The sequence below is a fragment of the Theobroma cacao genome, chromosome 1, assembly GCF_053813885.1.
Source record: "Theobroma cacao isolate CCN51 chromosome 1, ASM5381388v1, whole genome shotgun sequence".
Taxonomy (NCBI): Eukaryota; Viridiplantae; Streptophyta; class Magnoliopsida; order Malvales; family Malvaceae; genus Theobroma; species Theobroma cacao.
The window spans coordinates 32805014-32832286 of NC_142639.1; the positions used below are offsets into that span (position 1 = coordinate 32805014).

Sequence of the window (27273 nt, forward strand, 5' to 3'; positions counted from 1 at the left end):
CAGCAAAGCATAGTGCATCAACCACTAATTGGATTTAAGACAACACAATTATAAGGCTACAAAGACCTGAACGTTTTATGTCGGCACATTGAAGCAAACTATGTTGAATGTAATGCTTGCAAGTGTCTAAGTAAAGAGAGACACGGTTTTTTGTTACTTAAATGCTGTGCAGGAAATTGTTTTTGTTGTGCTGTACAAAGAACACCATACGTGGTGTTATGCATGTACCTTGTAAATGATGCTTTACATTTGTTTAGTTTGACAAGTGTTGATGATGTTTCTATGTGCATGTTAACTGTTCTGTAAATATATATAGTGAAACAGTGAAATGAGAGAGTTCTGATGGCTTTTATGCAAACTCTGTTTCATGAACAAAAGTAGAGGCTAATATCAGTAGCCTATATCCTTGTTTGATTGCAATCTCAACATGGTATCAGAGCTGAATTAAGATCTTAAGGGACCGTATAGACAATTGAATCCAAGAAACACTTTCTCTGAAATAAACCATACACTCACTTGAAAAACTATGGCCTCTCCCTCTCCATCAAATACTGCATTCAGCTTTCAATCACCTTCAGTGTTCAATGGAGAAAATTATCCAATTTGGTTTGAGAAAATGGAGTCATATCTTAGGGGTTTGGACCTCTGGGATGCTGTTGAATCAGGAGCTGAAGTTCCAACTTTGAAGGATAATGCAACCCCTGCACAAGTTAAGTGGAATCACGAGGAAGTGGCTAAACGATTCCGAGCCTTGTCTTACATCCAGGGAGCTCTTATAGATGCTATGTTTGTAAGAATTATGGGGTGTAAAACTACCAAAGATGCTTGGGAAAGACTGAAAGTTCAGTTTGAAGGTTCTGAAAGAACCAAAGAAATGCAGATTATGAACTTGACTAGGGAGTTTGATACAATGAGAATGAAGGATTCTGAAAATGCAAAAGACTTCATCAGCAGACTTATGAGAGTTGTTAATCAACTCAGACTCTTGGGAGAGGATATTTTAGAAAGAAGAGTTGTTCAAAAGGCTCTTGTATCTCTACCAGAAAGATTTGAAGCTACAGTTACTTCTCTGGAAAGGGAACTCTCCAAAATGTCACTATCAGATATTGCATATGCTCTCCAAGCTGCTGAACACAAGAGAGTTATGAGAAGTGAAATGTAACTGAAAATGTCCTATTTGCTAAAATGAAAGGAAAAACAGTGGGAGAGACAAGCACAAGAAAAGGTCCTGTTGAACAGAAAGAGAAAGATAAAGGGGTTCAATCTGTATACAGAAATCAACAGAAAAAAGGCAAGGCTCATATTTGTTCTCACTGCAAGAGAAAGGGTCATGCTGAGGCTAGTTGTAGGTTTAGACCAAATGTGAGGTGCAGAAATTGTAACCAATTGGGGCATGTACAGAGAGTTTGCAAAAACAAAGCTGAGACTCAAGTCAAGGCTAATGAACCAGTTGAGAAAGCTGAAACAACTGAAGAGCATTTGTTCATGGTTCAAACTGGAAATTTAAAAACTGTTGATGCAAGCCTTTGGCTTTTGAACAGTGGAGCTTCAAATCACATGACTCCAAATGTGAAGCTATTTGTTGAAATAGATGATCAATACCGTTCGAAAGTTGAGATTGGGAATGGTGTTTATTTGCAAGCAACAGGAAAAGGGTTAGTGCCAATTCAAACTTCTTCTTGTGCCAGGTATGAGTTTGAAGTTCTCTTAGTGCCAGAAATCACTAAAAATCTATTAAGTGTAGGACAAGTGCTTAAGCATAATTATGTCTTATTGTTTAAAGATAGGTCTTGCACTATTTATGCTCCTAATGGTGAATATATGATGAATATCTCTATGAAACAAAATTGTTTCCCAGTGAACTGGAAAGATGCATGTTTGCAGGCAACAGAAGTGCACTCAAATTTGACTTCTCTGTGGCACAAGAGATTTGGTCACTGTAATTATAATTCATTGATACAGTTGAGTAATTCAGGTCTTGCAGATAAGCTTCCCAAATTATCAGAATCTGGCCCTATTTGCCAAACTTGTTAGCTTGGAAAAATAACTCGAAAGCCTTATCCCATTGCCAGTTTTAGCAAATCAAAGGATAAGCTTAATCTTATCCATTCAGATGTTGGAGGTCCTCTAAGTGAAGAGTCATTAAATGGGAGCAGGTACTTTGTTACATTTATAGATGATCTGACCAGGTTCTGCTGAATATTCTTTATGAAACAGAAGTCAGAAACTTTCAGTTGGTTCCAGAAATTTAAAGCTTGAGCTGAGTTAGAGTCTGGTATGAAGATCAAAGTACTCAGATCAGATAATGGTGGTGAGTACACATCTCAAGAATTTTCTCAATTTTTAGAGAAGGAAGGGATTTTTCACCAGCTAACAGCTCCATATTGCCCTCAACAAAATGGGGTAAGTGAAAGGAAAAATTCAACAGTACTTGAGATGTGCAGGTGCCTGATGTTTGAGAAAAATATGCCCAAAAGATTTTGGGCAGAAGCAGCCTCGACAGCAGTATACTTGCTCAATATTATTCCTACTCGAGCAAAGCAAAATATCACTCCATATGAAGAATGGTATGGGACCAGGCCTTTTGTAGATCATTTGCGAGTGTTTGGAAGTCTTTGTTATCAACATATACCTGAGGAACAGAGAGACAAACTTCAACCGAAGGCTCAGATGGGGTTCTGATTGGATACAGCTTGAAGTCCAAAGCATATAGAATATTTCAGGTTGAATCTGGTAGAATTTCTGTCAGTAGGAATGTTGTATTTGATGAGAACAAGAGCTGGAATTGGGAGCAAAGCCAAGCTGTAGATTTGAATGAATTTATTAACGTATCAAACTATCAACATACTGATTCTCAAATTCTTGTTGATGCTGAAACAGTTGATGAAGCTCCAGTTAGGCAAGTAAGGTCTATTCAAAACATTTATGAGAGATGTCATATGGCTATCACAGAACCTAACTCTTATGAAGATGCTGCAGTTCATGAGCATTGGGTTACAGCTATAAAGGAAAAACTGAATATGATAGTCAAAAACAAAACTTGGTCTCTAGTGGATAGGCCTAAGGATCGACAATTAATTGGGGTCAAATGGATCTTTAAAAGAAAGCTCAATCCTGATGGCACTTTAAACAGGTACAAGGCAAGACTAGTAGTGAAGGGCTATTCTCAAATACTTGGTATTGATTTTCAGGAAACTTTTGCACCAGTGGCTCGATTGGACACTATTAGATTGCTTATAGCTTTGGCTGCTGCATTCCAGTGGAAACTCTTTCACTTGGATGTTAAATCAGCATTTTTAAATGGGAAGCTTGATGAAGAAATTTATGTGGAGCAACCACCAGGATTTGAACTCTGTTCTGGACAAGGAAAGGTGTTCAAACTTCACAAGGCTCTTTATGGATTGAAACAAGCACCCTGTGCTTGGTACAACAGGATTAACACTTACCTGCTTGATCAAGGATTCCTAAAGAGTCCAAACAAAGCAACTCTTTATGTGTTAAAACACTACAATGAGGCTCCACTAATCCTATCCTTGTATGTGGATGACTTACTGGTGACAAGGGGAAGTGAAGATGCTATTAGAAAATTCAAACAGAATATGGAGAAGGAATTTTATATGTCTGATTTGGGAGATATGAGTTATTTTTTTAGGGCTGGAAATCAAAAGGATTGATAGAGGAATACATGTTTCTCAACATAAATATGTGCTGGAAATGCTTAAAAAGTTTCAGATGAATGAATGCAAAGCCACTGCTTCACCTCTGGTAGTTAATGAGAAGTTATCTTCCCAATCTGGTTATGAACTGGAAAATCCTTCTCAATATAGAAGTCTTATTGGTTGTCTTCTGTACCCATGTGCAACAAGGCCTGATGTTATGTTTGCTGTCAGCTATTTATCTCGTTTTATGCAAAAATCAAGAAGCTGTCATTTTGTTGCTGCAAAAAGAATACTTAGGTATTTAAAAGGTACAACAGCTTTTGGTTTGAAGTTCACTCATACAAAGACTGTCAAACTATCAGGATTTTCTAATAGTGACTGGGCTGGATCTCTAGATGATGCAAAGAGCACTTCCGGGTATGTATTCACTCTTGGAAATGGCACGTTTTCTTGGAGCTCCCATAAGCAAGACACGGTTGCTCAATCTTCTGCAGAAGCTGAGTATGTGGCTGCAACTTCAGCAGCAAATCATGCAATTTGGGTGAGGAAGGCTCTTCATGATCTCACTATGCCTCAGCTTGAAGCTACTGATTTGTGGCTTGATAATAAATCTGCTATAGCTATGGCCAAAAACCTTGTCTTCCATGGAAAAACTAAACATATCAGTGTGAAATATCATGCTCTCAGGGATGCTGAAAAGAAAGGTGAAATTTGCATCCAATACTGTCCTGAAGATCAACTTGCTGATATTATGACTAAAGCACTCAGGAAGCCAATGTTTGAGTTTCAGAGAAACAAATTAATGGTTCATCAAGCAAGCATTAAGGGGGAATGTTGAATATAATGCTTGCAAGTGTCTAAGTAAAGAGAGTGACACGGTTTTTTGTTCCTTAAATGCTGTGTAGGAAATTGTTTTTGTTGTGCTGTACAAAGAACACCATACGTGGTGTTATGCATGTACCTTGTAAATGATGTTTTACACTTGTTTGTTTAGTTTGACAAGTGTTGATGATGTTTCTATGTGCATGTTAACTGTTCTGTAAATATATATAGTGAAAACAATGAAATGAGAGAGTTCTGATGGTTTTTATGCAAACTCTGTTTCATGAACAAAAAAGTAAAGGCTAATATCAGTAGCCTATATCCTTGTTTGACTGCAATCTCAACAAACTGACGCAAACTGACTTTTTTTTCTTTTTTTGGCCGAAACGCAAGTTGACTTAATAGTTAGTAGGTTACACCACCTAAGGCCAAAGTCCAAGTGCACAGAGAAGAAATTTTTGGCATTAAAAGTAAGCTCAAAGCAGGTGTAGAGTTGTATTGGCTCCAACACAAGAAGGAGAATAAGCATGGAAAACAAATTGCAAATCTCATCATGCATAAAAAAAATGGATTTCAAAGAGGCCCAATATACCCGAAATTAGTGCAAGGAACTACATGCATATGCTGTAGTTTAAACAAGAAAGAAAAGTCTCAAACTTGTGAAAGAATGACACTGAAAAATAGCATAAGAACAAAAACTTAGTGCCTAATTAAGCATCAAAATCCAGCCTTTTCTTTGATAATAACTTAGCAACCACTACTTGACAAAATCAATTTAAACACTAGTCATTTCTGACCACCTCAAATCCCAAACTTGAAAAAATAGCATTGGTGATAAAAAGGGTTTTCTTTCAACGAAATCAGATCAAAACAAGTATCACCAGCTTCGTTGAACTCAAGAACCAAAAGAAGCAGAACATGAGATTCAGAATTTCAATTTCAGTCTTGTTTTGTTTCTAAAGCAACCAAACCAGTAGAGCTAATTATTTACCTCTGGACGCTGGATAGGTTTCAAGAAACCCAAGTTACCTCTCCCTGTTTTCTTGACTTTATCGAAGGTTTTGGTATGGAAGTCGGGGAAAGGAGACGAGAAAGTCAGAGTTTTCTTTTTATTTTATTTTTGGTGGGAGACAAAGAGATGTTCTTCACTTGTTTTAGCGTACGAGGTGGGGTCCCAAGTTTGAACAGTTGAGATGATTCTTTGCCTAACGACCACGACCTGTCTTCGCTTTGTTAGAAAGAGTTGGAGTTAATTATGGGCCTTTACCTTTTGAATGATAAATGAAAGAGAGATTGAGCTGCCAGCTTTGGCCCAACTTTTGAGTCAACGTTGGTTTCAAGAGTTGGTTTGTTTTGACGTGGGATATTTTTTAAAAAATGTTTTTAAAATTTATATTTATTTAAAAGATAAAAAATTAACTTCAGATGTAAAATATTTTTTAAAAAATAATAAAATATTTTTATATTAAATTTATGAGTATAAATTTGATAAATATTAATATTTAATTAAAAATATTAAAAATATTAATATTTAATTTTAAATTTTAATTTAAAATATTAATATTTAAATTATACAACACTATTAAAATTAAATTTTTTTTAAAGAAATCATTCAATGCAATTAAATTTTTTATTTATAAATTGAATAAATCTTACTAATAATTATAATAAAAAATATTTCAATGGTCATTTGATTAGTACACATTTATAATATATTTAAATCTTACTAATAATTATAATAAAAAATATTTTAATGATCATCATTTAATAAATACATATTTATAAGTATAGATTTTATATATCTTACACAATTGATGAATATTTATATTTTTATAGTTATGATAAAAAAGTGATGAGATGGAAAATTTTTTGAAAAATAGAGTTTATTTTTATTACATATATGTGGTTAAATGCTTTAGAAAATATTATTATTGATTTTGTTTATTTTCATTTTCATTCTTAATTTTGATGCAAAATTAGTGAAAATCAAATATCAATATTGTTTTGTAATCAACTCCACTATGGTGAAAAATATTTTCTATAAGATAATCCAAACAACAGAAAATGTTTTCAACCATTTATCCAAACAACAAAAAATATTAAATTTTCTTGTAAAATATTTTACACGAAATTTTTTTTTTTCAGTAAGTCATTTTTTAGTTATCAAATGGACCCTAAATGTTAAATGGTCTTCATGTTCCTTTATTTTAATTCCTTAATATTACTTTAGCTTCAATTTTAGATCCAATTTAGTTTGATTATTTCTGCTAATCTTGTTTATCTAACAAGCCTTGAATAGAAAAACCAAAACAAGGCCTAAGCCTCATTAAAGCCTACAAGACTCCTAAAACTAATTCATGCATCTTGGGCCTAAACTAAACTAAATTTGACCATGGTACTCCATACTTAAACACGGGCATGGTTATAGAATTTGGACCAAACGTGAACTCGTGAACCACAAACCAAATTATCAATACAACAAATAATAAAAGAATAATAAATGGTGGTAAAAATAAATAAAAACTAGTAAAATTGAAAACGGTGTCTAGAACTGCCTCTCTTTGCACATTCTTAAAAATCAATGAGAAAAATAATATAATGGTGAGTAGAGTGTCGATTCCATAGAAAGTTGATCTAAAATTTTGAGAAATGAAGCTTTTCTCTTCTCTTGGAATGAAGCTTTTTTTCCTCTTTCTTTCTTGGCTCTCTTTTTCTACCTTACAATGTGTTATACTAATTTTCTACCCATACAAGTATACGTATAGAACAGATAATATAATGATAAATAGAGTATCGATCCCACAAAGAATTGATCTAGAATTTACTAAGTATTAAAATTAAAACAATTTTATCTTATCCAAACAATCAAAAGTATATAACTAATTCCACGAGAAATTAATTAACAAAAAATAAACTAATTAACAATACTTAAAAATCAAAGCAAGAATATAATTGAATCAAAATCAAATCAAACAAACCTAGGATTATAATATCCTACACACTTTCATCTAAATCTTATCTCCATTTCTTAACTTATTCTAGTGGGTTGAATTGCTGATAGAGTCTTTAATTATTTATAAAGCTCTCTCAATATTCTTATAAAAATATCTATTTTAACCAAAACGCTATATCTTTATGTAAATTGAAATTAAAACAAACTCATTAAGTTCATGCTCTAATCTAACTACGTACAGCATATAGGTATATTTTATCCTATACACAAATCAATTTATTCATCAAGGCAAATAAATATAATCATATGCTATTTCAATTTTAGCCTACACTATACTCCTTTTCTTAAGTTATATTAATGTTCCTTAATCAATTTAATTGGTGATCAAGCAATTAAAAATTTTAAGAACAATTTGAAATAAATAATACAATACCTTTGAAAATAAGCAAGAAAGAGATTAAATATTTAGGCTACATTTGAGTTCAATTGAAATACTTGAAAAAAAGAAATTAGGTACTCATAATTGCAATAATAAACAAAAACATATGAAGTTTAGCCATCAAGAGTAACAAGAATAATAAAAGCTAAGGAAAAAGAAAATAAACAAATTTTGCAGCTTTGACCTTCAATCTTTAACCTCAACTTCTAATTTCTTGAGTCTCTCTTAGGCTTTTTCTTCTTACGACTAACTTCTCCTTAAGCTATCTATTTATACTTGAAACTTAACCTAATTTTCCCTAAACTAAACTACTTTAGCCTAATGACTCTTAATATGCGCTTAGAATAAGTGTATGACCCATAAGGCTAAAGTCAGTCCACATCCTTTTCTTTCCTACAGCAATTTTTTTTCAAATTTTTCTTTTCGACGCCACGACACAACCCATCTACGTTGTGGTGCTCCTTTGACTTCAGGCCTTCTCTTGTCGACTACTACACTCTGTCAATTTCCAATGCAATTTTCTCCATCATCAATGCAGAACTGGGCAAAGTGATCTACATAAAAGTTGTAGCATTGTCTCTTAACTTTCCAATGGTCCAAGAATCAAGTCACTTGGACATCTGGAATAGAAGTTATGGTCAAAATACTACAATGTGCATGAATAGGGCCTAGGCTCTTTAAACACCTTTCTTCACAAAATTGAGTTTTATTCCTTTAAAGTCTTACGAAAATATAAAAACTAATAAATAATAACTAAAATAATACAAATAATACTAAAATTTTCATAAAATAAAATAACTAAATGGAAAAAAATTAATTAAAAAACTAAAAATAACAAAATCCTAACCTAAACTCAAGAATTTAGCTAACTTTTAAAAACAATTTGAAATAAAAATAATTTTATAAAATAGAATTATGAGAATGAAGCTAATGGAGGTTTATATAGCTTCTCACAAGATCTAGATGTTAGAGAGAAAGGAGATTTCAAAATTTAGATCATTAGGACCACTTGAATCAAAGTTGTCAGTCTCTGAGAATCGAGCATTGCCCAACAGAGAAGTCGATTCTTTATGCCTTAGCTTTAGGCCTGATGCTCTCTGTTCCTTGGGAATTGAATATTCATCCATCAAGAAGTCGATTCTTCTCATCCTACTTCAAGGCTAATACATTCTGTCTCACAAGAATCGAACATTCCCTTCCTGACAAGTCGATTTTTCATGACTTTTAAGCGTTACTTTGAAATTTCAAACTTTGGTTTTCCTGCTCAAATTTCCTTTTTTTTTTCTTTTCTAACAAGTTTTTTTCTATTCTTTAGCTTCCTCAACAAGTTTCCAATTTTTCTCCTTTCGACTTTTAGGAATCGATCTTGGGAAACTTGAGAAGTCGATTCTTGTTGTCCAGTGCTTCTCCTTCATACCTCTACCTTCACAAGAATCGACCTTTCGCTTCTTGAGTGCTCGATTCTTCTGAACTAGTAGCTTTTTGTTTTGTGAGACTTGATGGTCCACTTCTTGATAAGTTAATTGCTTCTTGTTACAAATAAGAAATATAGGTTTCTATCTTTCAAGGAATCAATACTTCACTTTCAGAAATTGATTCTTCTTTGTTGGAACTTGTTTTTAAAGCATTCAAATAATTTTATCTTTCACAAAAAACTTTAAAAACTCTTTGAGGAAAGTTCTTTCATATCACGATTTTTCTTCTAGGCTCACAAACATATTTAAATCATTAAATTTTCTCATTTTAAAACTAAAGCCAATTTCATAGCTAATAATAATAATAATAAAAATAAAAATATATGGCATCAAGGACAATTAATATCAAAACTTTTGCATGTCACCATCATGTTATTTATCTGTCATTGCATCTATTTAGATATATTTTGTACATGAGTTAAGGCCCTGATGATGGGACTTTTCGAGAAGCTTGCAAAAACGAGTTCGCTTGAAAAATTCCCTAGGTGAAATAATATTTTCAAGTCCCACCAATCTGATGGGTGGGTTCAAAGAATGTTCTTCATAAAAAATCTTTACTTGTATTAGGGTTTGCATTACATTAAAGCATTTTTACTCGTAAATGATTACCTCAATGATGGGATTTGCTTGATAAGCTTGCAAAGGCGAGTTTTCCCAAGTAATTCCCTAGGTGAGATAGTATTTTTAGGTTCCACCAGTATGATAGGCTAATTTGAAAAATATTCTCAATAAAAGGTTTTCATTTGACATTATCAAGATTTATGTCATACATTCCATAATTGCATCATATGCACGTTAAATCCATAAAATAGAATTTTGGATTTTAGGTCACAAATAAAATAAAATATAGAATCATAAACAATGATTAAGGAAATACAAGAATAAAATTAAAAATTAAGGTTAAAATAGGATAACATATGATTAAATGGTACCATTCGTGGAACGGGTGTTGTAGGGGTACTAATCCCTCATTGTGCATAACCGTGCTCTCAAACCCAAATCTAAAATTCGCAGATTAGGTTTTTATTCTTTAGACGAACTCAAAATCAATTTAAGACTTTGTCGAATAGAACGAATTTAATAGATGGCTAATCACATCTTATAAAAAAAAAATAGTGATGACTCCATTTCACGTCAAGGTGAACGAGTTCCTAAACCCACACGTTATGACAACAACTATTAATAATTTTTACTTAATAACTTTATTTTTTAAATTATTTAAAATTTATATTATTAAAGTGATATAAAGTATATTCAAAAAGTATATATTAATAAAGGGGTATAACATAATCTAATGTTTATATTAATGATGTGATATAAAATGAATTCATCCATGTATATGTATATAAAGTAATGAAAAATTAAAATACCTAAAAGAGAAAGATAAAGGACATAGAAAAGCCAAAAAAAAATCTAGTAATAGAAAGGAAAAAAATATAAAAGAGGGGCACTGTTAAAGTAACAGTAACCCCTGAGAGGTACGGTTAACACAATAGTGGCAGTGAACATATGATTTCTTGAAGAAATTTAGAAAATGAGAGGGAGAGAGAATTTAAGAGAGACAATAGGTAGCGAAGGAAGAATAGATAAGTACAAGAATTTTGGTTCTCTTACTGTTTAAATAGGTTACAAAATCTGTTATACAAGAAAACTTTGAATTATGGAGAATGATTATAAGGTCAATGCTGTGATGAAATGGTATATATTTCCAAGGTACAAAATCTGTTTAAATAGGTACTAATCCTTCAAGGATTGATGCAACGACACTTTACAAAATTTCCAAGGTTCTTGCAACTACATTGTACAAAAATTTTGCAGCATTTTACAAAATTCTTTATGGTGATGATTGTTGTTGCTAGCTATCTGCCATGGCTTTATCACAAGGTCAGCTTCTTTCCTGCTTTTTGTGCATTTTTTTTTGCCCTTGCTGCTGTTATAATGCTGAAGACAGTGGTCATTGCTTTGTTTATGTTTTGGCTTTTTTCTCTTTATTCTTAGTTCATTTCTCTTATTTGTTTTTTTGTCCAAATTGTGAGGATGTTAACAGATGGTCATTTTGTTTTAGCCTGATTTTAGTCGGAGTCACTGCACTCTCTCTCTGGGCAGCAATTGCCTTTTTCTTGGATCTATCTTTTTAATATCAATGAAATTTTTTGATTGGCTGAGAAAAAAAAATTCTTACTGTTGATTTGTTGTTATATTTATTGCTACTCTTGCTGATGATTTGTGAGAGATGATGGGTTGACGACGACATGTTCTATATTTCTAAAATTGCCTATAATATCAGCAAGCAAAATTGGTTATCTCAAGTGCATTATACTTTTAAAACTGATTTTCAATGGAGTGTTGCAATAGATCATATAAAGTAATGGGAAAAGTGCTCCATAAGATTAAGAAATAATTGTCATTATTCTATTATAGTAAGGAAATTGATATTAACAAAGAAATTGATAAATAATTATGAATATTTTACTTTAATAAGGAAGTTCGATAATAAAACGTAGATAATAGTTAGTATTTTATTTTAGTTTAGAATTTTATATTTACTAGTTTATCTTTGTCAACATTAGTTAAGATAAAATAATCAATATAATAAATTAGTAAAGGTATATATGCTATTCACTATTTATACTCTTAAGGATTCTTTTCAAAATAACCCCTCATACATAAAGTGTATTTTGAAAATAGTCGTTCCCATAATTTTAATTGTTTTTAGTTAAAAAAAAATTAATTTTGGATAAAATTACCCTTAATGAAATCGGCCTATATTTTTGGGTCCGCACCTTAAATCTACCCATATCCTTTGAGCTTTCCTCGCCAGACCATTCATCTCTGGAGCATTCCTCGCCAAATACATGAAGAAAAACCTTTGAGCATTTTGAGTATTTTGGAGTGATTTTTTATACACAAAGAAAAACTTTTGAGCATTCCTTGCCAAGTAGGCATATTCGTTGATTATGTTGTTGAATAGAATATGGTGTGTTGTTTGAAGTTGCTAATTTTGTTAAATGGAATTTGATAGTTTTGGTGGTTTTTGGATCGAATGTTGACTGGGCATGCATGACTAGTTGATAAGGTATACGTGATTGGTTTTAGGCATTGGGTTTAAGGGTTTTAGGCAATTGTGTTACTACTTGATAGGGTATTACGTGATCGATTTTTAGGCATTGTATGACTTGTTGATAGGGCATTGTGTGAATGGTTTTTAGAGCATTGCATGACTAGTTTTGAAGGCATTGCATGACTGATTTTTAGACATTGCATGACCAGTTTTAGTCATTGCATGACCAGTTTTAGTCATTGCATGACTGGTTGATAGGGCATTGCATAACTGGTTGATAGTGCATTCATGGCTAGTTTTTAAGCATTGCGTGACTGGTTTTTAAGGCATTTCATGATTAGTTTTTAGGCATTGCGTGACTACTTAATAAGGCATTATGTGATTGGTAATGTAGGTATTATGTGACTGATTTCTAGGCATTGCTTGGATATTAATGCTTTTATGTTTTGTACTCAACTTTAATGCTTGTATTATGTATCTGTTTTGTTACTTAATCAGCCATGCTTCATACGTACTTCATTTATTTTCTTTCATGTATGCAATGATACTAAAAACTAGTTCTTGTTTTTCAATCTTCCTTGATCATATTTGCTAAATTGATATATTATTTGTTTTCTGTTGCAGATTACCAGAACAAAGCAGGAGAACCTTGAAGCTTTGCTTCGTGTTCCAAAGAACAAGTGGGGCTTCAACGTTGGCATTAACATCTACTGTAAGTGGATGTAATTGCATGTCATACAAAAGGTGCTATGGAAAAAAAATGAGTTGGAAGTAGTGAAGAAAACATGCTTCGAGAAGTTGATGGACATGCAATCAGAAAATAGCTTATTCTACTCCAGTCTCGTGCACAACTTATTGTTTCGTAGAATCGATTAACTCGACACCATTGAAGGTGAGTTATGGTTTACCATAGGCAATACCAAGGCACGCTTCTCCAAGCATCAATTCTATTTAGTGACAAGATTGAAGTTCAGCCCCATGCCATATGTTATCTCACATCCCTATGAGGTCATCCTTAGAGGAATTCAGTAGAGACACTGGGAGTGGAGGACTAGATGAAGCTAAAAAATGTGTTAAATACGAGAGAGGCTAATTTGATCAAAACGAAAATGCAACAAAGATACCTCTACTCTTGATGGCAAATAATATTTTATTTGGCTAGAACTACAGAAGATCGGTGATTTCGTGGTTGTTGTAGTTGGTCGAGAACATTGACAAGTGGAATGCATTCCCATGGGGTACTTATTTGTAGAGTCTGACCATGGACTACATATCGAGGGGTTTCCAAGTTCCCCTAGTGGGGACGTCTCAAAAGAAACGCTACTACTTATACGGATTTGTATGGTTGCTATTAGTAATGTGCCCTAACATTTCCCATTTTCCTTTCCACATAAAATTTTACAATTAACTTGCAATTCTAGGCGTTAAAGGCCATTTATGCTATTCAAAGCTACTTTGGATCCTGTCGCCAATCTGAAGACGCTTATCCACGAACGCTTAGATGGTATTGCGAGGAGAGGCCCACAGGCTTCCACAAGATCATTGCAGGTTTAGAGAGCGGAATGATACTATTTTTATTTTTTATTTCTTTTATTGTCATATGTCAACTATCTTTCAATCTAATGGCAATGTATGTTTTGGTGCAGTTGTGTGCATTAAGGACCTTAGAGCCAACCGTGGAGGCGAACTTGGAGGCATATTGGGCTGATATTGATGTCCATTTATCCCAAGGTCATCAGTACGTTCCATTATGGCATTTGGAGGGTCGAACGGCTTTCAGGTTTTGAACAAAGGCTAAAGATCATCATGCATAAGGAGAAAAGAGTTACAGAAGCCATTAAGTGAAAGCACATTATGGACGAGGTGGTCGATAAACCTCTTGCTGCTCAATTCACTTTTCCTACACAATCTTTGCATGATGATTAGACGTATACGATGCTGCATCCTCAAATGCATACAATCATAAAGTGTTAATTGAAATGGTTGAGGAAATAGTGGAAGAAGGACTTACAGTTAATGTAGCTAGAGATCTGACAAGAAATGCAATCAATGCAATTGGAGATCCAGTGGGAGATGCAATTAACGTAGGATGGGCTTGTACATTGACTTCTCGACCATTTTTAGGTATGAGCTTCTAGCTTTTTTTCATTTTCAACATATAGCATTTAGGATTTTTTTTGATGTTTTAATGTGTTTAATTTCAATCACTGTGTAGGATGGGTCTATCGGTCAACACGATGGTGAGCGCAACGAAGATGGTGGTACCCATGGGGTTAATGGTGATGAGCCAGGTGGTATAGATTAGAGGACGAATGGTGATAAGCAAATTGGTTCAGATTTGCACATGGGTGGTGATAAGCCAATTGGTTTGGATTCACATACAAGTGCTGAGCAATCTCAACCAAGCTTGTACGTTCTTCTAGCTTAAAGCACACCTCCACCTACAATCCTACATCATGCTCAGAGCACACCTTTTCTTACTCATAGCACAAATCCTTTTGAGTCCCCACATCATGCTCATAGCACACCTTCACTTGAGGCCCCACACCATGCTCAAAGCACACTTTCTTTTAAGGCACCACCTTCATTTCCAGTTGAAGATGCACGAATGAGCACTGACTAGCAAATAACTGAGGAGCCCTTAAGTTAACCCCTTATTAGTCTAACTCAAAAAGAAAAAGTTGTAGAAGGAAAAATATGAGCACTTCAAGAGTAACAAGCTCGCCAATTAAGATGAAAACATTACATGATATTAGGCATTACAGTTCGAAATAATTAAATCTAGCAACCTTTTGACACCAGTATTTTATATGTGTAGGGTTAACATGATGGGCATCAAATGGCAAGATGGCCCTTAATTTTTCAAGCTATTTGAGAAAAAGGATGAGTGGGTGAACAACCAACACACTGACACATGCATCAGCGTCATGTGTAAGCGTAGTCATAAGCACCATACCTTCTTGTAGGAGTAGAACATATGCATTTTTGACACACTTTCTACGTAAGTATATTATAATGAGTTATAATTATTAAAATATTTGTATAGGGGTTTAATTTATGGCATCTAACTATTAAGCGTAACTTAATTGACAAGATATTTTGCATGTCATGTGCTAAGAAATGGAAATTAAATCCTCTGATCTGAAGTTCAAGTTGAAGAAAGTGGTTATTCCTGAAGTTCTTCTTGATTATGTAAGGGGTGACAATCCTCCATGCAGAAAGCCATGGCATGAGGTCCACTCGATCTTGGCATTGTGCCATTTTAACGACTACTGGGTTGTAGTGCATATCAACTTGGTCAATTGGGTTATAATGTTGGTGGACTCCTTACATGATCATTTGGTTGCAATTAAGTCCCCATTGCATGAAGATCAGATGCTTCCCCTAATCGTACTGATTCCCATTATATGCCACCAGTCTAGTTACTTCGATAGAATGTGTCGTAAAGCACAACCTTGGATGTAAATAAGTTGGCAGTTAAATCGTTCAACCCTAGAGCAGGAGGATGGCAATGGTTGTTGTCACGACCCGGAACCTCCCTCGGGCCCATGACAATCGCCGCGACCCCCCAATTGACACTCATTACCCGAAATGCCAATCAGAACCCCGTAAGGCTTACATATCAGTTTCTTGCCTTTTCTGTGAGTAATCGTTTTTAAACATTCCATTTTAAACAATTTCCAGTAGTTTCCTGCTCAAGTAAATCAAAAGATAAAAATATTTTAAAAAGATATATAGATAAATATCACTATTCAAAATATTGATTAAAATATAGCATTTTTTTTATATAAAACAATATTTATAGAAACACGTGTAAGAAATGTTTTGTAACGTGTAAGTAAAATAAATTCACACATACAAAAATTTACAAAGTTATAATGTACAATAATGGTTACAATGACAAGTGGCCCAAAATACACCCAGTGTTGGTGCTAGAAACCTATTGTTTGTGTGGTAGAGATGTCAACTGAAATCCTCGACAAAATAGGGTATGTACAAGCTACCACAGCCCTGAAATGTTTAGAAAGGAGGTGGGTGAGATTTTGCAATCTCAATGAGTAAACAAACATTATCATAAATATCTAAAGGCGAGTAATAGGGAGGCAAGTTTAAACAACAAATCACAAACCATTTCATAATGTTTTCAATTTATTTCTTAAACTATAAAATATTTGTAATTTACCAAAACAGTTGTTAAGACTTATGTCTTTTATAAAAGAAAACAAGGCTCAAGCCAAAACTAATCCTCGGGGATACCTTGGCCGAGGCATCTAACCGAGTCCGCCAAGGTTATTATAACATTTACATGTGAAACAATTTTTATTTTTAAAACAAGCCGTTCCTTGGCGTTGGCCGAGTTACACATTCACGTGGGGGTTCGACGTGAAGTGAGCTCTAATATTACCCTGGGAGTTACCCTCATCGCCTCTACAACTTGAGTAACTATATAACCGGGTTTACCGTGCCCCTCTAATAGGCAGTCCACGAAAACTCGTCACTGTAGTTACCAACCCACCAATTTTAATAAAATTTCGACAGTATAACGTGACTTTTATTTATTTATCTAGCCTGCATAGTAAAAATAGCTTACATAAATTTCCCAATACACTTACAAAATATAGCCACATATACTCATATCTCATAAGCCATTTATAGGAAAATATATAATTTTCAAGACAGTTAACAGTTTCTAATTACTCAATTTCATAATCAACCCAATATATCTTTATTTGTCACATTTATTTGTAAAACATCGAAAATCCCGTTTTAATCTCGTTTTCATTTCATGAAATACATAAAAAGCATTTAAAAATAAACTCTAGATAATTTACAATAATAATAAGTTTACTCACCGTTTGTACAAACTAAAAGCTTTCTAGGTGCCCCGATAACTACTCGTCGGGTACAATTTTCTTGCGTTTACCGGAAGGCTCTCCTCCTAGACACATTGCAAAAATTTACTCAATTCATCACATTAATGCTAAATCACTATATATTTGACTTAAATCCTATACTAATGCATGGTATGAAATGCAATAGCCAAAAATGGCTTAAATGCGGTATTAACCTATTTTTGACACTTTACTTGATAAATTGGTAACGTGCTCCATTTGAGCTCTAAATTGTCCCATTCTCTCTCCAACATTTCTAACCATTAATTATCAGCCAATATTCCTCTAAAATCACCAAAATCAGCTCACTCTCTTCCTTGGAAAATTCGGCCAAAAATGGGACATTAACTCGGTTAATTTTCTACTTTGTTTTCCTATCACATTTAACCATTTTTCATCATTTTCTCTTCATTTCTCCTAGAATAAAAATCAGATCATCATCATTGTACATCAATACATATTCAGCCAAGGGTGGGTATTGTGAAAATTTAATGCTTTCTTGCCCAATTAATTTCTAAACACATTTAACTAACTAAAACTATCAATTTAACTAAAAATCAAAACCTAAAAATTCCAAAATCTCTCCCCTAGAATTTCGTCCAGCCCTTGATATCACTTTTTGATCTCTCTCCTCAAGCATGCTCAATGGAAACAAAGGCATAAGAAAGGTAGAAATCAAGCTAAAGTCGAAAAATCTTACCGTTAGACAAGTAAACGGGCGAAAAACGCGAATTTCCCTTTGAATTTTCTTGTTTCTCTTTGGTTTTTCTTTTTTTCTTCCTTTCCTTTCTATTTTCTCTCTTGTTCTCCCTTATGGCTGGCCAGCACTTAAAATGGGGTTTAAATGGGCTGACTTTTCATTAAAATAATATTATATCATTAAAAAAATGCCACATGTCACTTACCCATTGGCCCATTTTTAAAATTTCATTCATTTGTTTCCAAATTTTCACCATACACTTGTCCCACATATCCATAGCTTAGATAAAATTCTCAGACTTATCCAAAGTCTCGGTGGAGTAATTTTTGAAATTTACACTTTTGCCCTCGTAAAAGTGAAAAATTACATTTTTGCCTAAAAAACTAAAAAATTGCCCATAGACATATTTTTCATCCCTTATACTCATACCATTCTCCAATTTGTCAAATTTGATCTAAATTCTCTCAAAATCTCAAATTTTGTCCGCGGGTGGTAAAATTACGATTTTGCCCCTACACTTCAGAAATTACCAGAATTAAACTTTTTCACTTCCTATCATTAAATTATACTCCAAATAGTTAATCTTGGTCAAAAATTTCACTCCATGATCAAATTATTATCTTAGGTGGCAAAATGACGATTTTACCCTTAAACATCAAAATTTCCAATTTTACCCCAAATGAACCCTCGAACTCCAAACAATCATTTTTAATCATTCCTGGACTATAAAATATTAAATTTCATCCTACAATTCCTATTTGAACTAGTTCGAGCTTAAATCAACTCAAGTGTACCGTTAGGTACGATATCGGGTTTTGTCTTTTCTTAGGTGCTTTCTTAGTATAATAACATGCTACTCAGTGCATGTATGTCATGACATATATTTATAGGGTCGGGTTTTACAGTTGTGGGGATTGGGTTATTGCTACAATGGAATGGCTAATCGGTATGCGTGACATGACGTTAAGGAAATATGCCATTAAAGGGCTCAGGAAAAGATATGCATTAGAGATTTTTGCTAATAGTAGTAAGATAGATTCATCACAACATGCAAAGTAACTTTGTTTATTTTTTTGATTTAGACTTAAGTTTGTAAAGTAACTTTGTTTATTATTGATCCAAACCATTGAGGTATAAACTTTTGAGTTCTTTATAACTTTACAATAGTGGAAATCATATCTTTTGTAAATAGGTTAAACAATTTACAATCCATAACTAAATATGAGTAGAGCATATTGGCATTGCGTGATAGGTTGATAAGGCATTGTGTGACTAAATATTAGGCATTACATGATTGGTTATTATGTATTGCGTGATTTAGGCATTGTGTGACTAGTTTTCAAGCATTATTAGGCATTGCATGACCCCACATCTGGCATTGCATTGTGTGACTTAGGTATTGTGTGACTGGTTTTTAAGTAACTGTGTAACTGATTTTTAGGCATTGTGTGACCCCATATCTGGCATTGCATTATATTGAACATGATTTATTTGCAATTTAAGGCTTTTAAACACCCAAATTAAATTTTTGTCAACTTGAATCATCAATATTATAGGCAAAACCATGAAAAAGAAATTGAGAAATTAACAATTTCTTCCCATATTAAGTGAAGCAAATTGACAAAAGTTTATAATGTTATTCCTCCCTTCAACATTCTCATCCTTTATTCTAAAATTAATCAGTTTCTATAAAAGGTTAACTTCCCCAAGAAACAAAATAGTAAAATTTTTCTTGAAAATAATGGAAGTATAGTGCAACATGCTTTCTTCTTTTTTTTTCCCATTTTCTTTTATAGTTTAAGAATTAATTACTATATGTTTCTATCAATGGCAAGGCCATGTCACTTGGTAATATCATGCTTTTATCAATGTTAAAGAGTTTTATGGTTTCATAATGCATGTTCATTGATCATATTAAGCATTAATGAGAAATAAGAAAACTAATTAACAAATATGTATTGAAAAGTAATTAACAATGATGTTACACGTTTAATCTGTCAACGGCAATGGACCATACATATTGGGATAAACATCAAGTTCATAAACAGTGATCACAATATCATAATAAGCGTATTCTAGCATCACTAATTAATTAGCATACAAATAATTGTATATGTGATACACTTCATTCTGAGGAGCCACTATTTTCATCTACGAGACCCCATGCGTTCTCAGAGTTTGTCATTCACATTGGACAGCTGTTACATGTGTGCCTGAGTTGTCTACAAGTTGAACATGCTTTAGGTCGTCGTCATCATTGAGGCGTCAACTGAATAGAAGATGGTGCCGGATTTGTATATGGAACTGTAAACAACATTAGGCAATTTTGTCTATTATGATCGTAGCTCTTGCATTGTGAACATCTTTGTCGTCAATTGCCTTCCCCAACCGATGGGATCCTTTTCTTCCTAGGTCTTCTCGCTTGACCTCACCAAGTGGTTGCAAAACGACAAATTGTTTCATATCAAGAGGGATTTCTCAGTCATTGGGATGCCCAACTGGGCAAATGAGAACAACATAACCCTCCACCCAAGATCGAGTCTCGTAATAGTCTGAGCAAAATTCAATGGTTACATGTTTGCACTTACTGTGAAGATAATGAACTCACAGTTGAGGAACAATGTAAAAGTTCAATTCATTACAAAGCAAATAAGAAACATGGATATTCGTACCTTATTGCCGCCATGGCATGGTTCAGGGGAGTAGATAGGTTTGGAAATCCCCATATGAACACATCTTAGTGGACAAGTGTTTGTTGATTTTTATATAAGTGCACGTATCGTTAACAAGTAATATAATGATAAAGAAAAGTGTCAATCCCATAGGGAATTGTTTTAATTCCTTCAATTAACTACTAAAATTAACACACCCTAATTTTATCCAGATAATTAAATTTATTAAAAAAATTAAAATTACTAAACTGAAACTTCAATTAACTACCAGACTTAAGATTATAATATCCCTCAATACTTCATTTGAATATTGTCTCTCTCTCTTAACTTAGTTTAATGGATTAAGTTGCTAACCTAAAGTCCTAAATTATTTACAAGTCTCTATTGAGTTTCTCATAAAAATATCTTTCTCAATTAATTTACTATATGTCTATGCAAATTAAATTGAAAAAAAATTCGTTATGTTTGTATTCTAATCTTGGCTACGTATGGCTTATAAGTGTATGTCTACCCGATATGCAAATCAAATCACCTAATCAACTAAGTACATTCGATCATACGCTGTTCTATTCAAGGCCTATCTAAATCTCTTTCGTCAAGGTTTAACCTTGGTTTTCAATTCAATCTAATCGGTGATCAGACAATTAGAAGCATTAAGAACAGAATAAAATAAACAATTTAAATTTATCAAATATAAGTAAAAGAGAAATAAATAAATCAGACTAGATATTGAGTTCAATCATAATATTAGATTAACAATTTAATTCCCCATCAAATCACACATCATCATTGAACAAAGTTTAAACAATTAAAAAAAAACTAAGAAAATGAAAGAATAATAAAAAAGATAAAACTCAAGAATTATAATCTTGATTTTCTAAGTCTTCTTGAATCCTTCAAAATCTTCTCAGCTTCAATGACTTTGCGGCTTGACTCTCAACTTTCAATATGATGTTTTCTTCTCTCTTCTCAAGTCCTCATAAAGGATATTTTTATAGGCTTTGAAGTGTCACAGCCCAGTTTTTGTTCCATGACCGACGCATGGACCCAATGGGCATAGCCCACTAAGCTTAAGCAAGCCTATTTATGTGACATGTTCATCATTTCATCAAAAGTTCCTAAAGTCACATTTCATAATTCCAATTCAAAATAATGCTAACCATTGCCAACTCATAGTGGCATTACCAATCAAAATATACATATATTATCTAAAACATGCATCATAATAACTTACATCGGGTTTGTCTATACAAAACAAAAGAGATACTCGACTTCCAGTGGAGAAACCTGAGAAAAGTACAGCTATTGAATGCCAAGATACCTACCAAGGAGATGAATCTACGAGGACAACTCGACCTAGTTACCGACTGCCTCCTAATCTGAAAACATGAAGTTAAAAACAGTGAGTATAAACCCAGTGAGTGAACAAAGGAAGGGAACAAGCAAATGATAATAAAAGTTTAAAGAAATCATGATGCACTTATTTTCAAAAACAATGCAATTTAGTTTAGTTCTTATTAAAACCCCTTATTAAACCCTTAATTAATTAATTATCAGCTGAGGGTTTCTCACTAAAACCTCTCATTTCAAACTTAATTAATCAATTCCTTGATGTTGGAAGTCCATGATCAACTATGATGTTAAAGAAGTGGAAAATATGGCAGAAACCAAGCAAGGTAGCAAGCACGACAGAAGGTTTCTTGCTGCAGTGAAACCCCCTATAAACATCTTGTAGTTACAAGACTGTAGCCAGCCTCCCAACCTGAGAGTTTCTCGCTGCAGCAAGAAACAGAACACCAAGAAAAAAGTTCTCATTATATCAAGAAAATGCCATCTTGCTGCAATGATAAAATCAACTTGAAAATACTTAGCAATTTCCAAAGTTCAACATGCAAGATTTCACATACATTACAACAATATACCATATTCATGAACTTTCTATTGCATATATATATATATACACATATATAAACACCAATACCACCACCGCCTTACCCAGCTCATGTGCAACCCCCACATCGCGCACATAGCTGGAGTCATCGTGTGCATCCCCCACATTGTGCATAGCTAGTACCGCCATGTGCATCCCTCACATCTCGCACAAGCAATATCATCATCCACACTCTTGCACCCGTTATCACCAGCATGTGCATCCCCCACATCGCACACACGCACGATTATATTTATTACACAATATTAACTATCGATACACAACATATATATATATATATATATATATATATATATATATATATATATATATATATATATATATATCAGCATCCTATAGGAGCACAACGATTCATCATATTGCACACTGACCACATAAAACGCTTTAATAAAGGCTAGTTCCCATGCATAATCTTTAAAGAAAAATCAAATAAAAATCATTCACATACTTCATCCAAATACCAATACTTTTCCCAAAATATTTTAAATGCAAGTTCACTCACCTTGATGGATTTGTAATTGAATTTCTTTTCAAAATTCTTCCAAGCTAATAAGGGAAATCACTCCCTCTCTCTCTACACGTCCAACTAGTGAGTGAATGTACTTAAGAAAGACTTTTGAAGGCTGTTGAGGTGTAAAAGTGGAAGAGCATGAAAAACCTTATGAAAGGGTGTAGAAAAACATGAGAAATAAAGCTAATTTGGGGAAGTTTTAAAGGTTTCAAAGGATACTTCCATGAAAGGTGCAAAGAAACATGGAATGGATAGGAGGATACGAGGAAGAAGAAGAAGAGAAGCTACTGGAAAACTAAAGAAAAGCTACTAGAGATTAGATATTTATAGTTAAAGTTTATCCAAATTTCATTCAATTTACAATAATGCCCTTAACAAGGCCACTTGTCTTCCTCCTTTCCTTTATGCACTATTTTTACTCCTTTAACACTGAGACAAAGTCCATAATAGTCTAAAAGTACTTGAGTTCATGAAAACTTAAAAATTTAGGCTTGAGGTGTAAAATGACCATTTTACCTATACGTGGAAATTATCAGTATTTATATCTTCTTCATTTATTTTACCCTCATTCATTTATTTCTTATGCCTACTTAGACCTTAATAATGTCTAAAAGTCTACTTCTAGGGGCTCACCATGAGAAATGATGAAATTACCCCTAGCCCGTGTTATCGCGTCTACACCTAGTTATGGGCCTATAGAGGTCGAGGTCTCACGTGAAGTTAGGCCAAGTTGGGTGGAAAAAGAAGTCAATTTCAGCTAAAATTTCCTCAGCAGACTATGTGAGTCACAACCTTGCTCAGTTAATTAACATAATATCATAATTGCTCTAGGATTGCTACAGTACGTTAATTTTAATATGATTTTTAACCACTTTCCAAGTTGAACTGGGTGAAGTGGCAAACATAAAAGTTGTATATTTTTCTCTTATCTTTCTAATGGCCAAGAATCGCTTCATTTGGAGCTCTGTAGAGAGAGTTATGGCCAAAATACCAAAACATGTGCAATACAAGTCTGCACCTCAAAATTGCTCTTCTTCTTTCACTAAAATTCTTCTTTCATCAAATACCTACAAAAGCACAAATAGATTAATAACAACCTATCTTAACCACAATAATACCAAATTAAGCATAAAATTAACCATGATTAGATTGACTCACCTAAAATAACTAATTTAAAATAATTAAATAAAATCTACTAATTTTTATGCATTACTACTAGGACTACGCTAATTTATTATCCAAATTAAGCCCAAATAACTCTATATCATAGATTTATCAATAGGTTATCTACTCTGTCCTTACCACTGCTTATAACTTGAAACTCCACTAAATTGATTACTTGTGTAGAAAGTGACATGCTTCATTGAACCGTGTATTCAACATATCGGTAACCCAAGGGCTGAAGGGTGTGGTCAAATTGAGGACTTTCCTTATGTTGTTCATGGAACTAATGCTTGTACATGCCTCTAATGCACTCGATCAAGACAGTGATTGGTATTTTTCTTGCCTAACTTAGACACAAGTTAATACACTCTACAATGTTGGATGTCATGAGTTTTTAACACTTTATTATTGACCATGCAAGTGCCCATCTCTCAAAGCATAATTTAATAAGGTGGTCATAAGCATCCTTGCAAATCTGTTTCAATTGCTATATATGTTTGCTAAAATCAGCTACCCTGTAGCAGTAGGCTACAAGGGTGAAAATTGCTGCAATATCTTCGTACTTGAACTTGTTATTTTACGTTTTTTGCCAAGTGGTAATCGCATAAATTGCGGTGTGCATTGCGCTACACTTTTTCAACTGTATTCTTAAGGCCAAGATGCTAATTAGAAATGAACATTGTAATTTCAGGATAACCAATTGCATGACGTAATTGGGTAAGAAACCACTATTAGTGTAAACCTTCCAAGCCAATCGGTTTTGAGCTTGTAAAACACTACTTTAATTTATCATATTTTATGTTAAATACATTATAGATAGTTTTTATACTGTATAAGCTATTTCTTTATCTATAAGTTATTTATAAAGAGTTATGAGAGACTTATGTAGATAAAGTCCTTGGAACATAATGGCCTTACAATAGAATTATAAAGGTTATAATTATGAAATTCTTAAGCATCAAAGCCTTGTTCCTAAATATGGTCTTAGTCATTGTATTGTAAAGAACAAAGACATTGACAATACTCAAAGACTAGTACATGCTAAGCCTCCTTACTTCAGAAGTAGGCAACTAATCTCATAGGTTAAAATATGTGAGATATTTGGAGATAGTGTGGCTGCTTATTAAGGAACAAGTTCACTGAACATGACTTGTTATGAGAGTTCCATTTGGTATTTCACTCAAGTGTTTATGGAAATACTCTTATGTGTTTGTAGTGTAAGTAATCTTTAAACTTGTGATACCAAGTCATCTTGTATGTGAATTGTCATACTTCGATTTCACCTTCATGGGTTTAGAGGTGACCAGATGCCTAAACAAGATGCTTTTAGGTGTGGCATGAAGCATGTAAACATGAATAAGTAGTCCAAAGAAGATTCATCACTTGAAGTGATTTGTAGGAGACATATCTCATTTACTCTTGACTCATATTGACTAAAAGTCTTTGGCCAAGGTAATCTTGATAGGTTAATATAGAAACTGCAGGATTAATATAGATAAGTTAGAAAGTAGACATCGAGCCAAGCTTTTTATCTATTCAGGATATATGATAAAAGGATCGAATTACATAGAGATACTGTACATTAAAAGGTTAGCCAAACCATATTAACTCTCTTGACATTTGAGTGGTCATGGTGTATTGATAGATGTCGCTCATAATCTAAAAATATAAATATAAATATAAATTCTTAAATAAGTTAATTTATACTTATTGCCAACATGTTGGGTGCTTAATGGGTTACACACATAAGGTGAATTGTCGAAATTAATTTGAGTTTAATCGGATATGAACTAATTGATTATATAAAAGCTTAATTCAATTAAGTATTAGGCTAAATAAAATATGATTTGATGGAGTATTAAATAAAGGACCAATTAGCCTAAGACATTTTCTAGTTTTTGTTGGATATAAAGGAGGTCAATTCACTTTATAAAAGAATCCTTCAGCCGCATCTTGAACATACAAAAGAGTTCTATTTTATCTTCTCATGTGTTGAGATAGGATCACAACCAAAAGGAGAGAAACACAAGGGAGTTCAAAGTTGAAAGTTTGCTAGCGCAAACTTTGGCTTAGGGATTCACACTCTTATGAAGAGATTTTGGCAAATCATTATGTGGATCACCATTAGATGCAGGATAATTGTGTTGCTATGGTTTGATAAGTCTTAGTTGCTATACAAAAGTTAAAAATGAAAAGCCAAGGAGGACTTCACCAAAGAAAGCAGACATCAAACTTTCAACTATGTCGAAATCTTTCTTTTGTGGCTTTTTCTAGATTAGTTTCAATTAAAGTGATCCATGGCTTAGGGGATTAAAATTTTAATATTTTGTTTCTTATGATTCGTCTAAGCATGATTTGAATCCCCTTCAAGGGTATCAGATCCTCCTTAAATTGATTTAATCTAGTTTTGTGTTTAGTTGTTGAAGATTACAAAAACTGTGTTTGTTTATATGTCGATATAATGCAAAGTTTGAAAAAAATTTTAGAACAATTCTGAATGGATTTTTCAAATATGATTTATGTTTCAAAAGGCCTTTAAAGTCTTGATTTATGGATTTAAAATCTAGATTTAATAAGTCCTTAAAGGTTTTATAGATTTGATTTAAAAAAATTCAAATCTAAAAAATCTAGCAGGCTAATGTGATTTATTTTGAAAATTTTTTTGAGGCATGTAGAGGAGTTTGTGCTTGATTTTTTAAGGGTAGAAGGTCAATAGGGTGATTTTAACCTCTGAAAATTTACAGAGTTTAATCACCTCATTTCGGTGGTGATCTTATAATGTTTTTGAACAAACAATTTGCTAGAATTTTATTCTTGTGTGACAAGGACTCTTGAAAATCGTGGTTGTTTGTACTCCAAATTTGCTGAGGTTTTGAGAGATTTTTGGTATGATTTTTGGGACATGGAATGTCTTTGAATTGGTGCCAAAATCGCAACAAACAATGGAGGATGGAGCTCCAAAGAATTTGGGCAA

At 33.3% G+C, this 27273-nt stretch overlaps 2 protein-coding genes and 1 long non-coding RNA gene across 4 annotated transcripts; 2 read left to right on the plus strand and 1 right to left on the minus strand.

Moving 5' to 3' along the window:
- Positions 1 to 526: 526 nt before the first annotated feature.
- LOC108661407 (uncharacterized) lies at positions 527 to 1162 on the plus strand. The gene has a single exon (XM_088809615.1). The coding sequence runs from the start codon at positions 527 to 529 to the stop codon at positions 1160 to 1162; it is 636 nt and encodes a 211-aa protein (XP_088665741.1).
- Positions 1163 to 1185: 23 nt separating this feature from the next.
- LOC148764744 (uncharacterized) lies at positions 1186 to 3674 on the plus strand. Its single transcript, XM_088809646.1, has 5 exons — positions 1186 to 1688; positions 1788 to 1884; positions 2035 to 2156; positions 2445 to 2567; positions 2693 to 3674. Exons 1-5 carry the CDS (start codon positions 1186 to 1188, stop codon positions 3672 to 3674), a joined length of 1827 nt encoding a protein of 608 aa, XP_088665772.1.
- A 228-nt stretch (positions 3675 to 3902) lies between these two features.
- LOC108660486 (uncharacterized) lies at positions 3903 to 5676 on the minus strand. 2 transcript variants are annotated; one of them, XR_001926250.2, is made up of 2 exons: positions 5473 to 5676; positions 3903 to 4298 (listed from the first exon to the last, which is right to left on the minus strand). It is a non-coding gene; the product is annotated as an uncharacterized LOC108660486 (long non-coding RNA). The 2 variants fall into 2 exon arrangements; XR_001926251.2 differs by having other exon boundaries at positions 3930 to 4293.
- Between the last annotated feature and the right edge of the window lie 21597 nt (positions 5677 to 27273).

Coding starts and splice junctions, on each gene's coding strand:
- LOC108661407 (XM_088809615.1), top strand. CDS start 527: ATGGCCTCTCCCTCTCCATCAAATACTGCATTCAGCTTTCAATCACCT.
- LOC148764744 (XM_088809646.1), top strand. CDS start 1,186: ATGAAAGGAAAAACAGTGGGAGAGACAAGCACAAGAAAAGGTCCTGTT. Junction 1,885..2,034: donor GGAAAGATGCATGTTTGCAG/GCAACAGAAGTG, acceptor CAAACTTGTTAG/CTTGGAAAAATAACTCGAAA. Junction 2,568..2,692: donor ATCACTCCATATGAAGAATG/GTATGGGACCAG, acceptor GATTGGATACAG/CTTGAAGTCCAAAGCATATA.